The sequence below is a fragment of the Aethalodelphis obliquidens genome, unplaced genomic scaffold, assembly GCF_003676395.1.
Source record: "Aethalodelphis obliquidens isolate GAN/ISIS:26980383/991018 unplaced genomic scaffold, ASM367639v1 scaffold23, whole genome shotgun sequence".
NCBI classification, from domain to species: Eukaryota; Metazoa; Chordata; class Mammalia; order Artiodactyla; family Delphinidae; genus Aethalodelphis; species Aethalodelphis obliquidens.
Window position 1 is genome coordinate 12,824,880 of NW_020837967.1, and position 15,938 is coordinate 12,840,817.

Below are 15,938 nucleotides of genomic sequence, written 5' to 3' on the forward strand. Positions count from 1 at the left end.
CCTAACCTGTTACTTAGGGCCAAGGGAAGCTCATCTGACATTTCTCAAATGTCTGCAACATGTGTTTGCTCCCTTCCTCAGGCCGTCACAACTGAGGAAGAATAAAAATGTTACAGTGGAAGAGAGGTTTGTCAGAGGAAGGGCAAACACACATACACTCTTTTTTTTCTGAATAATCCAAACCCTAAATGCTCGCTGTGTTGAGACAACGACGACAGATGGGACCCCATTCTCCAGGCAGTCTTCTCAAGACGAGATGGTGTTCTATAAAAAACTGTTTTGAATAAGAAGAAAGACAGAGATTCCTGAAAATCTCTGAAAATTCCTGAAAATCAACCCAGGAAAGGTGCAGGCCTGAGGGTCAATGACTGATTTTGCCTCGTTTTATTTAATGTTCTCTTCCCTATCGTGTCCTCAGAGTAAGAGAATGAAAAAGAAGGCGGAGGGAGGAGAAGTGAAAGGGGGAGGGAAGAAAGAGGAGAAATAATAGTAATAACAGTAATAATAATTGTCATTTTAGGCCATTTATTATGTACCAGCTACCATATTAAGGACTTAACATTCACTGTCTCATTCACACATTTCTTAAATGTATGACTATAATGATTTATATCCATTAAACCAAGTTCCCTTTATGACTCTTCTATTTCAAACTTTTTCTTAATTTTAAACTAGTTATTCTCACTAATGAACATTAGAATAATCCTAGTAAGTTCCACATAGGAAACAAATGGAATTTTAATGGGCATTGCACTAAACCTACCAAACAACGTAGGGAAAAATGATATCTCAACAAGATTTCAGTCTGTTCACAGGAGAAGGTATATTTCTACATTTCTTTAAATCTTTTATTTTAGCTTTCAGTGAAGTTTCATCCTTATCTACTATAGGTCCTATACAGGAAAATACAATCATTATCATTTTTATACATTTCCCTTGCACTCAAGATAAACTGCTTTATCTTTTTAGTAGTATACAATATTTTCACAAAGACTAGTTATGGTTTCTTCCTCAGGAGCACCTAGAATTATTACTGTACATGCTTGATCTCTTCCTTCCGCCTTTTTTTTCCCCACTGAATTTACTTACTTGCCCTTTTCCACATATCTGGATCATTTTCCTAAATTATTCCTTTGTAGTGGACACGTGTTAATTTTTTAAAAATCTGCCTAGCAGCATTATTTATTTGGAAACTGCCTCTCCCTCACTCCACGGGATCTAGCGGGGCCATCAAAAGCAGCCTTCCTGCCTAGTGACAGGAGTGGCCATGTGACAGGTTGTCCAATCAGATACCCCAACCCTTGGGAAACCATGATTAAATCGAGGGCAGACACATAACCAAGCAAGGCCAGGGTCACTGATGGATCTGAGGCTGGGGGAAAAAAGAACTGCTGTCCTTTCCTCTGGGATCAGTTGCTGTGAGGATGATTTAATTTTGGAAACACCAGCCTTGAGACCACCTAGACAGAGTCTGTCTGCAAGTGAAGTCATACAGAAGCAAGCAGAGCCAATAGATGGGAAGAGAAGGAGGGTCCTCGTGACACTGTGGGGCCTTTGGAGCCAGTTATGCCTGAAGGTAGCTTGAATTTCCCAGTTACCGAAACCAATAAATTCCCGTTTTTCACTTGAGCTAACATGAGATGGATTTCTGTTACTGAACCTAGAAACTCCAAATGCAGCCTCCATTTCGTATGTTTTTCTGCAGTGTCAAATCTGTTCTTTTTTGCCTCCAATAAAGATTTTAATTTTATCACCTGAAACTAACACAATATTGCAAATCAACTATAGTTAAACTTTTTTTTAAAGATTTTAATTCTATCGTGGGAGGGAGGGACACGCAAGAGGGAAGAGATATGGGAACATATGTATATGTATAACTGATTCACTTTGTTATTAAGCAGAAACTAACACACCACTGTAAAGCAATTATACTCCAATAAAGATGCAAAAAAAAAGATTTTAATTCTATCAAAATCTGTCATTGAATTTCTTCCTTATCTCACCATGTTCACTTTCTCCCTCAGGTTGTATTTTCACCTCATTTCATTGTCTTTTAATCTCAGCTTATTCTCCCCTTATAATCTTTCTACTCCTGTTTCATAAGGCCACATCTTTTGCATGTATCCTACAGTCACGCCGAGTGTCCCACGTGCCAGGCACTGTTCTAAACACTTTAAACACATTAATTTCTTAAATCCTTACCCCTCCCTTGCTGTGCTCGATTGTCTGTACTCAACTGGGCTCCATCAACACTCCCTCCCAAGGCTAGAACTAGTTATCCAGAATCCCCTTCCTTGTATCGTTCTCGGTTGGACTTGGCCAATAAGAGGAACTTTCAATTAGATATTGAAAATGGAAGTGAAATGGCTGCGTTTATTCTTCACATACAGCCAGACACATTGAGCAAAGGATTCCCAGTGACTCTGCAGCAAAGCTCTTCATGTTTAGACAACAGTGATTTGAGATTCTTCAATAGGTGAGTTAATAAACTAGAGAAAAGCAAAACCTCCACCATGATGGTCCATACAGTGAAATTCAAGCACTTGGAGATGCAAAGATTGAGAGCTGAGGGATGGCAGGCAGGATGGAAGCCACAGACAGACACACCTGTGAGGCTAAGGGCATTGTGAGCAGACAGACTAAAAGAAATCAAATCCAACTGGCCCCGAACTCATTCATTCCCTTTGCTACTCTGGTGAAGGTTAAAATGATTCTTGGTGAGAAGAAACTAGACAGGATAGGTATGTAGGACAGAAGTAAGTAGTGTAAACTGTATTCAGTCATAATCTCAAAACATCAGTTCAGTCAGCCTCAAGAAATTCTTTTGTCATAAACTCTTACATTAGAGAAGCCCTCCAAGTGTCATCAAGTAGTCACATGGACTGGAAATTCTATCTTAATAAGACTTATTTCTGTTTGGGTTTGCTGCATGTAAAAAACAACTAAATCATTAAATCATAAATATTATTTGTAAAGGAAAATATAAACCTTTGAAATAAAAGTAAATGCAGGATCTGATATTCATCAGAAAACAAAACTGTTTTTCAATTTTCTGAACAGTGGAGTAAAATATAGAGCTATATCTAACAGTTTATCATTATTAGCAGTATTATCATTGTTTGTAAAAGAATTTTAGAGTTGACAAAAGTTTTCTTATACATGATTTAATTTTATCACCACCACAATCTTGTGAAGAAAGCAGGATAGGTATTACTAACTATTCTGCCTTAGAGATGAACAAAATACTAATATACCTATTTTAATACTAAATTCTAAAAGCGCTGTTATTTTAAGTCACATCACGGAATCACAGAGTCACAAATGTTTTTTCCAGTATCATTTAACTGATTTATCCTTAAGATTTCTCTCTGTCTGATGGAATAGAAATTGTCTGCTTATTAGGTTTTTTTTTTATATTTACTGGAGTATAATTGCTTTACAATGTTGTGTTAGTTTCTGTTGCACAACAAAGTGAATCAGCTATAAGTATATATATATCCCCATATCTCCTCCCTCTTGAGCCTCCCTCCCACCCTCCCTAACCCACCCCTCTAGGTGGTCACAAAGCACTGAGCTGAGCTCCCTGTGCTATGCAGCAGCTTCCCACTAGCTATCTATTTTACGTTTGGTAGTGTATATATGTCAATGCTACTCTCTCACTTCGTCCCAGCTTACCCTTCACCCCGTGTCCTCAAGGCCATTCCCTACATCTGCGTCTTTATTCCTGCCCTGCTACTAGGCTCATCAGTACCATTTTTCTAGATTCCATATATGTGTGTTAGCATACGGTATTTGTTTTTCTCTTTCTGAGTTACTTCACTCTGTATAACAGACTCTAGGTCCATCCACCTCATTACAAATAACTCAGTTTCGTTCCTTTTTATGGCAGAGTAATATTCCATTGCATATATGTGCCACATCTTCTTTACCCACTTGTCTGTCGATGGACATTTAGGTTGCTTTCATGTCCTGGCTATTGTAAATAGTGCTGCAGTGAACTTTGTGGTACATGTATCTTTTTGAATTATGGTTTTCTCAGGGTATATGCCCAGTAGTGGGATTGCTGGGTCATATGGTAGTTCTATTTGTAGTTTTTTAAGGAACCTCCATACTGTTCTCCATAGTGGCTGTATCAATTTACATTCCCACCAACAGTGCAAGAGGGTTCCCTTTTCTCCACACCCTCTCCAGCATTTATTGTTTGTAGATTTTTTTTTTTTTTTTTTGCGGTACGCGGGCCTCTCACCGCTGTGGCCTCTCCCATCGCGGAGCACAGGCTCCGGACGCGCAGGCTCAGCGGCCATGGCTCACAGGCGCAGCCGCTCCGCGGCATGTGGGATCTTCCCGGACCGGGGCACGAACCCGCGTCCCCTGCATTGGCAGGCGGAGTCTCAACCACTGCGCCACCAGGGAAGCCCTGTTTGTAGATTTTTTGATGATGGTCATTCTGACCGAGGTGAGGTGATACCTCTTTGTGGTTTTGATTTGCATTTCTCTAATGATTAGTGATGTTGAGCATTCTTTCATGTGTTTGTTGGCAATCTGCATGTCTTCTTTGGAGAAATGTCTATTTAGGTCTTCTGCCCATTTCTGGATTGGGCTGTTTGTTTTTTCTGATATTGAGCTGCATGAGCTGCTTGTATATTTTGGAGATTAATCCTTCGTCAGCTGCTTCGTTTGCAAATATTTTCTCCCATTTGAAGGTTGTCTTTTCGTCGTTTATGGTTTCCTTTGCTATGCAAAAGCTTTTAAGTTTCATTAGGTCCCATTTGTTTATTTTTTATTTTATTTCCATTACTCTAGGAGCTGGGTCAAAAAAGATCTTGCTGTGATTTATGTCAAAGAGTGTTCTGCCTATGTTTTCCTCTAAGAGAAAACTTTTTATTAATGTTAAGAAAGTACATATATCATTCTTGAAAAGAACATTATGTCTCTGGTTTCCCCTGCTGGATACTTCTTTCTAATACACATTGAACTGATTACCAATATGGCATTTTGGGAAAGTTTACCACTCTAATTTCATCACAAGTCTATACAGACCACATTATTTATAAAACTTAAAATGACAGTTTAAAATTTGTTTGACTTACTTTAGGAGTACTGGACTTCATGTCTCTGATAAGATTCATGAAAACTATTAATGTTACTGGGGTTTTCATTTCAAGCCCATCTTTAGGGGAAAGTAACAGGATAGAATATCTCCAGTTCCTCTAATTACATTAGAAAAAATTTGGCAGGGGTACATCCCTGAAGATAAAAAAAATTTAGATTGGCTCTTTTAAATCATTTTTTGACTGCAGTATCAACAAGATAGGTAGTTAACTGGGTTCAGGAACCTTCTGAATATGCCCTTCTAACCTAAATGCTTCTTAATATAAATTTCATATTGATTTGGCCTTTTTAGAAATCTCATCTAGTTTCATTGTTTTGAATTAACTATGATATCACCCTAAACTTTTTTTTTTAGTATCTTTATTGGAGTATAATTGCTTTACAATGTTGTGTTAGTTTCTGCTGTACAACAAAGTGAATCATCTATATGTATCACCCTAAACTCTTAAATCACCCTTTAAAACTGAAGGAGGACCAAACAGAACTAATATTTTATGGACTGGCTCTTCTACAGAGCCCTTTACATATCATATCTCATCTATCACTTGCAAGAGCCCTGTGAGATGGGTATCATTGCCCCAACTTTACAGATGAAAAAAAAAAACAAAAACAGATTTGGAGACATTTGTAACGTGTCCAAGGTCATCCAGGCAACATGTGGCAGAGGAAGCATTTTAACCCTGGCCCGACTCCCAACTCCTTTTCTATCATATGTGACAGTGGAGGATATTATGAGAAATAATTTTTTCCTGTTCCATGATCATTGAATTTGGGGTGAAAGAAGAGACTACTGCCCCCAGAATACTCTTCCCCTTGGAACTCTCAGTTATTCAGAGGTGGAAATTCAGTTGGCCAGTCAAAGAATCCTCTCCCCCACCCTGCTTATTCACATCTCCAAAGGCATAAGGGACAGTAAGGTTCTGAAAGAAAAATGATTCCATTTGGCCCACTGATGATTGACTCCATTTGGCCCATTGAAAAGTTTGACCAAAAAGGAGGTAGAAATTAAAAGCTATTAACTGTAATCATCCCAGTTTCTTGGTTCTCTAACAGATATCAGAAAGCTGACTCGATTTTGGTGGAAACATAAAAAGATAAGCAAAGATGCTGACATGCACTGTTTCTAGGTAAATCAGATGTACATGTGACAACGTCTTTTATTTTAAATTAAATTAAGTCATTAATAGGCACAGTGCAAAGTGACATTCCGCATGATGAAAAGGTAACCCTATTAGTTAAATTCTCTGCAAATGAATTTCATTTTACTGAAGTCTTCTGGGAGACACGGTCTTTCACGGAGATGCTGCAGCCTCACCTACGGAACCAAGAGACGTACTTGCTTTCCTGAGGTTTCCAGACCCACGTTTAAATTTCATATCTTTGGGACAACAGATGTATTATTCTAAGTGACTTGACTCTAGGGGAATATCAACTACTTCACAGGTAGAATACAAATATCATTCTCCCCTTAAATCTGAGTAAATAGTCTTAAACACTTTCTAAATCCTATTATATGTACAAACTTTGCATGTAAAGGTTGAGCCAAGCAGACACAGGACTGTAAGTAAATACATCCTTCTCCCATAAGTACACAGTATTGAATGGAGGAGAAAAGGGCTTTATACCCTATTCCCTCAATCCCTCAATCAAAGACTTTTTAAAAGAAAAGGCAGAGTTAAAATAATAACCTCAGGTCTATGATAAGGAACTTCCGTATTTGAATTTCATTGAATTTTAGAGTTAGAAAGGGTCTCCCCAGGAGCTGTGTAATGCCAGCCATCTCCCCAGACCACCAGACCACCTTCGAAGCCACGCCATCTGTGGGAGTTCAAAGTTTCTTCCGCTTCAAACAGTGGAAGCTCAGGGTCCAGTTTTTCTTTCTTGCAGATGCACTGGATCCACTGATCTGAATTCTAATGATAACCTATTTTGCCCTACATTTTAAAATTTTCATTTAAAATCTTGACCAATAACCAGTGACCTTCAAGAGGGAGGCAGCAGGGTGTAATGGAAAGAGTGGACTAGGGAGTTTGATTCTTTAGTCTCATTTTCTTCATCTGCAAAATGGGAATCAGTACACGGATTTTGCAAGAACTGGAAATGATCAAAGTCTCGGCACCGTCTCTTGTGCGCGGCAGTGCTCGCTAAGTGGTAGTTATTATGATTACGATAGTCAAGTTCTCATAAAGCCTCCTGGTGAAATGGCCTTGCTGGTAATTACAGCCATGTAGCTTCTTCATCTCTTATCAATCTTAACCCATTTTAGAAAAGCACTTTTGGTATCGGCATGTGTTTATACATTTGGATTAAAATGTAAAAAGCTCACTCAGCTTTTACTCAAACATTGACCTATTGCAATTTAATATCAGATAACTGTTGCCATCCTACAAAGAGACACTGCACAGCTGGGGCTCTGGAGGCCCTGAGGCAGCAAAGCACCATTCAGTAAGAGAACTAAGTGGTGGGGCAGAGCCCGTGTGAGATGACAGAGATGTTTCAGGTACTTTTCAAAGAAAGGGAGCTTTTTAACCCAACGAAGGCAAACACTTTATCTTAACTGATTCTAACCCATAAAGAACCTGACAAACAGTTCCTACATTCCTTCTAGAAAGCAAAGAATTCATGATAAGGAGACAAATAAGCTTCCACTGAAATTTCAGGAAGAAATATTCTTCTAGGCCCCCAAGATAGTAGTGGTAATTGAGCAAACACATGAAGGTTTTGATGTACTTGTTACCTTATAGCCAAAGAATAAATGTGTTTTCTATGGGCTTGTTTCCTCTCTCTCGGCTTCTGCTTCTAAGCCGGCCGTTACACATCTATTGCTTTCCTACTCCTCTTGGGTCTTAAGTGTGACAATCTGCCCCTCACATGAATTCCAAAAGAAACCCCAGTGGGGTACAATCTCACTAGCATCCCAGTTCTTCTGCAATTCTGCACTGTAAACCATGGCAGTAACGCCATCAAGTCACAGAAGTTCTAGGAATTGCTGTTAAAAACCCAATTTCCCAAGTGCCTGACATTTTGAAGGCACTCTACAAGGTTCTAATAACAATTGACAGAATAATTCAGATGTGCTTCTGACTGAACACTGGGACATAAAAATAAAAGAAATTTTGAAGTTCTTTTTTGAACAGGAATGTTGTAACATTTAAACTTCAACAAGATACCCATCAGCCCTGATGTCAGTTAACTACAATTTTCCAGAAAATCATGAGGAATGGCTTGCTTACGTGACTCTGGTGCTTATTCACCTCCATGGCATGTTTGATCTCAGGCGGTTCCTTCATGTGGGCATAATCTGAGAATCCTTTGGCAGCATCGTGCTTCTGCTTGTAAGCAATCTTAAGAAAAACACAAATAATTGTTACTTTCATTTACAGGTGTATGAAATTTCTTACCTTTTAAATTTCAGTGTTCTGTTAGGATTTCATATAGTTGAATACCACCATTAATGGTCAAATTTGCCTAAGCTTCTATAACAAAATAATATACATAATACTTTAATCTTTGTGCTTCTGTTTAGACTCCTAATTCTAACTCTTTGTCATTTATTTCAAACGTCTTTGTCCACACACTGAAATCCCCACTCGCATTCATGTAGCTTCAATCTCAGCTACGGTTTTGGGAAATCTTCCACATCCAAGAGGTTTTAGGGTCATAAATGTTCAAGGTTTGAAGCTTGGGAAAGCAAATGACAAAACTGGGTAAGTGACTGGATATTTAAAAGTGAATTGTTCATTTTTTAATTGATCGTTATGCTTTTATGGAGGCACAGCTATAATAGAATATAAACCTTATTAAAAGCCCTAAACTTTGGGAGAAAATATAACAAAATTTTCACATATGTCAAGCCTTGTTCTCTGTTAGGGAAATAGGCATCATAGCGATGCCACCCATCACCACCATATTAAATCTGTCCCACACAGGGTTGGAGAGAAGACATGAGAATAATCAGAAGTACTTCAGAAGTAGAACTAACCAACCTCAACAGAGTTAGAAACTGAAGAAGATCCATAAGACAGCAAATTATCCCCTTACTCTCAGTCTAATGCCATATTATCCTATTTATTCCCTTCACAAGTTTAAATTACTCAGTTTAATTTTTGTAAAATTACTTATTTTCTGTCTTCTCATACTAGAATATAACTGTCTAGTTCAATACCTGCTCAGAACCCAGAAGAGTGCCTGACATAAACTGCAATAAATATTTGCTCAGTGAGTGAAGAAATAGGACCCCAGAAAATATCTGAAGAGATTATAGTCGAAAACTTCCCTAACATGGGAAAGGAAATAGCCACCCAAGTCCAGGAAGCGCAGCAAGTCCCATACAGGATAAACCCAAGGAGAAACACGCCGAGACACATAGTAATCAAATTGGCAAAAATTAAAGACAAAGAAAAATTATTGAAAGGGAAAAATGACAAATAACATACAAGGGAACTCCCATCAGGTTAACAGCTGATTTCTCAGCAGAAACTCTACAAGCCAGAAGGGAGTGGCGTGATATACTTAGAGTGATGAAGGGGAAGAAACTACAACCAAGATTACTCTATCCGGCAAGGATCACATTCAGATTCGATGGAGAAATCAAAAGCTTTACAGACAAGCAAAAGCTAAGACAATTCAGCACCACCAAACCAGCTCTACAACAAAGGCTAAAGAAAGTTCTCTAAGTGGGAAACACAAGGGAAGAAAAGGACCTACAAAAACAAACCCAAAACAATTAAGAAAATGGTCATAGGAACATATATATCCATAATTACCTTAAACGTGAATGGACTAAATGCTCCAACCAAAAGACACAAGCTTGCTGAATGGATACAAAAACAAGACCCATATATATGCTGTCTACAAGAGACCCACTTCAGACCTAGGGACACATACAGACTGAAAGTGAGGCAATGGAAAAAGATATTCCATGCAAATGGAAATCAAAAGAAAGCTGGAGTAGCTATACTCATATCAGATAAAATGGACTTTAAAATAAAGAATGTTACAAGAGACAAGGAAGGACACTACATAATGATCAAGGGATCAAACCAAGAATAAGATATAACAATTATAAATATATATGCACCAAACATAGGATCACCTCAATACATAAGGCAACTGCTAACAGCTATAAAAGAGGAAATCGACAGTAACACAATAATAGTGGGGGACTTTAACACCTCACTTACACCAATGGACAGATCATCCAAAATGAAAATAAATAAGGAAACAGAAGCTTTAAATGATACAATAGACCAGATAGATTTAATTGATATTTATAGGACATTCCATCCAAAAACTGCAGATTACACTGTCTTCTCAAGTGCGCATGGAACATTCTCCAGGATAGATCACGTCTTGGGTCACAAATCCAGCCTCAGTAAATTTAAGAAAATTGAAATCATATCAAGCATCTTTTCTGACCACAATGCTATGCGATTAGAAATGAATTACAGGGAAAAAAACGGAAAAAACACAAACACATGGAGGCTAAACAATACATTACTAAATAACCAAGAGATCACGGAAGAAATCAAAGAGGAAATCAAAAAATACCTAGAGACAAATGACAACGAAAACACGATGATCCAAAACCTATGGGATGCAGTAAAAGCAGTTCTAAGAGGGAAGTTTATAGCTATACAAGCCTACCTCAAGAAACAAGAAACATCTCAAATAAACAATCTAACCTTACACCTAAAGGAACGAGAGAAAGAAGAACAAACAAAACCCAAAGTTAGCAGAAGGAAAGAAATCATAAAGATCAGAGCAGAAATAAATGAAATAGAAATAAAGAAAACAATAGCAAAGATCAATAAAACTAAAAGCTGGTTCTTTGAGAAGATAAACAAAATTGATAAACCATTAGCCAGACTCATCAAGAAAAAGAGAGAGAGGACTCAAATCAATAAAATTAGAAATGAAAAAGGAGAAGTTACAACAGACACCGCAGAAATACAAAGCATCCTAAGAGACTACTACAAGCAACTCTATGGCAATAAAATGGACAACCTGGAAGAAATGGACAAATTCTTAGAAAGGTACAACCTTCCAAGACTGAACCAGGAAGAAACAGAAAATATGAACAGACCAATCATAAGTAATGAAATTGAAACTGTGATGAAAAATCTTCCAACAAACGAAAGTCCAGGACCAGATGGCTTTACAGGTGAATTCTATCAAACATTTAGAGAAGAGCTAACACCCATCCTTCTCAAACTCTTCCAAAAAATTGCAGAGGAAGGAATACTCCCAAACTCATTCTATGAGGCCACCATCACCCTGATACCAAAACCAGACAAAGATACTACAAAAAAAGAAAATTATAGACTAATATCACTGATGAATATAGATGCAAAAATCCTCAACAAAATAGTAGCAAACAGAATCCAACAGCACACTAAAAGGATCATACACATGATAACGTGGGACTTACCCCAGGGATGCAAGGATTCTTCAATATACGCAAATCAATCAATGTCATACACCATATTGACAAATTGAAGAATAAAAACCATATGATCATCTCAATAGATGCAGAGAAAGCTTTTGACAAAATTCAACACCCATTTATGATAAAAACTCTCCAGAAAGTGGGCATAGAGGGAACCTACCTCAACATAATAAAGGCCATATACGACAAACCCACAGTAAACATCATTCTCAATGGTGAAAAACTGAAAGCATTTCCTCTAAGATCAGGAACAAGACAAGGATGCCCACTCTCACCACTATTATTCAACATAGTTTTGGAAGTCCTAGCCAGGGCAATCAGAGAAGAAAAAGAAATGAAAAGAATCCAAACTGGAAAAGAAGAAGTAAAACTGTCACTGTTTGCAGATGACATGATACTATACATAGAGAATCCTAAAAATGCCACCAGAAAACTACTAGAGCTAATCAATGAATTTGGTAAAGTTGCAGGATACAAAATTAATTCACAGAAATCTCCTTCATTCCTATACACTAATGATGAAAAATCTGAAAGAGAAATTAAAGAAACACTCCCATTTACCATTGCAACAAAAAGAATAAAACACCTAGGAATAAACCTACCTAGGGAGAAAAAAGACCTGTATGCAGAAAACTATAAGACACTGATGAAAGAAATTAAAGATGATACCAACAGATGGAGAGATATACCATGTTCTTGGATTGGAAGAATCAATACTGTGAAAATGACTATACTACCCAAAGCAATCTACAGATTCAATGCAATCCCTATCAAATTACCAATGGCATTTTTTACAGAACTAGAACAAATCATCTTAAAATTTGTATGGAGACACAAAAGACCCCGAATAGCCAAAGCAGTCTTGAGGGAAAAAAAAACGGAGCTGGAGGAATCAGACTCCCTGACTTCAGACTACACTACAAAGCTACAGTAATCAAGACAATATGGTACTGGCACAAAAACAGAAACAAAGATCAATGGAACAAGATACAAAGCCCAGAGATAAACCCACGCACCTATGGTCAACTAATCTATGACAAAGGAGGCAAGGATATACAATGGAGAACAGACAGTCTCTTCAATAAGTGGTGCTGGGAAAAGTGGACAGCTACACGTAAAAGAATGAAATTAGAACACTCCCTAACACCAAACACAAAAATAAATTCGAAATGGATTAGAGACCTAAATGTAAGACTGGACACTATAAAACTCTTGGAGGAAAACATAGGAAGAACACTCTTTGACATAAATCACAGCAAGATCTTTTTTGATCCACCTCCTAGAGTCATGGAAATAAAAACAAAAAATAAACAAATGGGACCTAATGAAACTTCAAAGCTTTTGCACAGCAAAGGAAACCACAGACAAGATGAAAAGACAACCCTCAGAATGGGAGAAAACATTTGCAAACAAATCAACGGACAAAGGATTAATCTCCAAAATATATAAACAGCTCATGCAGCTCAATATTAAAGAAACAAACAACCCAATCCAAAAATGGGCAGAAGACCTAAATAGACATTTTTCCAAAGAAGACATACAGATGGCCAAGAAGCACGTGAAAAGCTGCTCAACATCACTAATTATTAGAGAAATGCAAATCAAAACCTCAATGAGGTACCACCTCACACCAGTTAGAATGGGCATCATCAGAAAATCTACAAACATCAAATGTTGGAGAGGGTGTGGAGAAAAGGGAACCCTCTGGCACTGTTGGTGGGAATGTAAATTGATACAGCCACTATGGAGAACAGTATGGAGGTTCCTTAAAAAACTAAAAATAGAATTACCAGCAGTCCCACTACTGGGCATATACCCAGAGAAAACCATAATTCAAAAAGACACATGCACCCCAATGTTCATTGCAGCACTATTTACAATAGTCAGGTCATGGAAGCAACTAAATGCCCATCGACAGATGAATGCATGAAGAAGATGTGGTACATATATACAATGGAATATTACTCAGCCATAAAAAGGAACGACATTGGCTCATTTGTTGAGACGTGGATGGATCTAGAGACTGTCATACAGAGTGAAGTAAGTCAGAAAGAGAAAAACAAATATCGTATATTAACGCATGTATGTGGAACCTAGAAAAATAGTACAGATAAACCTCTTTGCAGGGTAGAAGTTGAAACACAGATGTAGAGAAGAAACGTATGGACACCAAGGGGGGAAAGCCGCGGGGGGGGGGGGGGATGGTGGTGTGATGAATTGGGCGATTGGGATTGACATGTATACACTGATGTGTATAAAATCGATGACTAATAAGAACATACTGTATAAAAAAGTAAATAAAAAAACAAGAATAACTAAACGGATGAGAATAAAACAAGAATAAATTAATGAATTCTTTTAATATTAATTTAAAATATATATATTAAAAGTTTAATAATAAGATATTAAATGGAATTGGAATTACTTGGCACAGAATAAAGGTAACTTAAAAAAGAAAAACTAGAACAGTGGTCACCAAGAACAAAACAAGATCTAATTTTTATTGCAAGAATACAGTTACACTTAAGGGAAAACTTTTTACCAACATGAGCTCCTTGAGAGCTGTGTCCGTATCTTACGTATCTTTTAATATCCTGTGCCAGTCATACTGAATGACACAGAACAGAAATGCAATAAATGTTTAGTGAATGAATGAATAAAAGAGTTTATTAAACATTCTCACGAGCTTAAACTCCTCGTAGGCTTTAATAAGTAGAATTAACCACCCACTTAACTTAGATAATATACTTGTCTAAAGGATTAAAGTGATAATTACAAAAATAATTTTTTTAAGTAAAAGCATCCAATCCTACCAAAAAAAAGGGAACGTCATCTAGCACAAATATCAATGTTCAAATCCCTTCTCTGGCTTCCCCCACCAAGCTTTTCTTGAAAACTTCCAGTGAAAGAGAACTCAACCTGGGTATCACAGTCTCTAAATTTTGAAGATGCTGATACAAAGTTCCTCCTTTAATGAAACTCAAGTCTATCTCCCAGGAGCTGCATCCATTTGGCCATAAGGGAAGAATCTGGTTCACAGGACAGAACTCCAAACGTGGGAACACAGCTGTCAGTGGCTTCCATTCCCCGGACCTGTCTGTGTAGATTAAGGTACTGAACCCCTGTACACTCTAAACGCTCTCTGAAGTACAATTCCAACTTTTCCACCTCTTTCTTAAGGTGTCCACAATATCCCAGATATGGCCTGACCTATCCTAATTAGAACTGCTCAGTTTAATCTAGGTTATCATCTCAAATGTGCTATATGCTATTAACACATCCATGGATCACACCATTTTCCTTTTGATTACTGTGTTGAGATTTCAGCTAATGCCCCTAAGTCTTGTTCACTCCTGCTCAGCCCTGTTCCCACATCTGGTTGATTATTAGGCCTCGCATACAGCACCTCACATTATTCCAGGCATAATTCATCTTGCTAGAGTCTGTCTGCTGATTTAATCCATCAGGTTATCTAATTCTGATGAACTTATGGTTTACATTTTCACCAATTAATTATGTTAAACAGGATACCCATTAAGAACCTCCATTCAGACTGAGAAAGTCCATTATCTCAGTTTCATTACATTATATATTATAACTCGTGGGAAGAAAGGAGGAGTTTAGTGAGTGGCCAAGTCTCTTAAGCCAAGAAACAACTTCTATGAGATCTGTTATAAGGAAAAAAAAACTAGCATATGCCTGTCTCCTTTCTGCTGGATGCCTGGTTGATTTTGCGTTTTTGACTATGATACTTGTGAACTTATAACCAATGCAGCTGATCATTTTGTGGGTTATCATAGAAGTGGTGAGTCATCAAGCACAATTTTAAAAAGCACTCTTTCTTAAAAAGGCTATGTAATTTTCTACTTGCAGCATTAAAATAGTCATTTCATTTATAGCTGCTGCTAAGCACCACTTTAGAATTAAGATTACATCAAATTGGAGGCAGCTGAACTTTATCATATTAATTTTCGCCCTTAAAATAGCTAATGGAAAATTATGTCACACTAATAAATTTTCTGATAAATTTGATTTCTTAGGATTTGTCATTAATGTGTGGCATTTCCCTAGATTAATACTGTTTTCTTCCAACCTTGTGAATTAAGGTTGCTATGATACTAGATGCCTAACTAGTGGAAGATGCTTGCAGTAGTCTTATATAAATTATACGTAAATATGTTTACGCAAATAATACACACATTTATGTTATATATTCCATCTTATATGTTTATATCTCATATATACATATATTTCTGATTTACAGTATATTTCATAACTACTATATAGGTAAATGTACTTTTAATCCCATAACACAGGCAGCCCTGAAGCTCCTGAAACAGGACCTTGTGGCCACTGTAGATAAAAACATAAGCTCTCA

The 15,938-nt window shown here is 37.4% G+C and overlaps 1 protein-coding gene across 2 annotated transcripts in view; it reads right to left on the bottom strand.

Annotated features, from left to right (window-relative positions):
- NEBL (nebulette) overlaps positions 1 to 15,938 on the bottom strand; it is a 338,669-nt gene that overhangs the window by 80,730 nt on the left and 242,001 nt on the right. The window contains exon 5 of one of the 2 annotated variants that reach the window (XM_027121789.1): positions 8,346 to 8,456. The exons of the other annotated variant lie outside the window; for it this stretch is intronic. Within the exon in view, the coding sequence (XP_026977590.1) occupies positions 8,346 to 8,456 (111 nt within the window). The remainder of the gene's footprint in view (positions 1 to 8,345; positions 8,457 to 15,938) is intronic. 2 annotated transcript variants of the gene reach the window in all.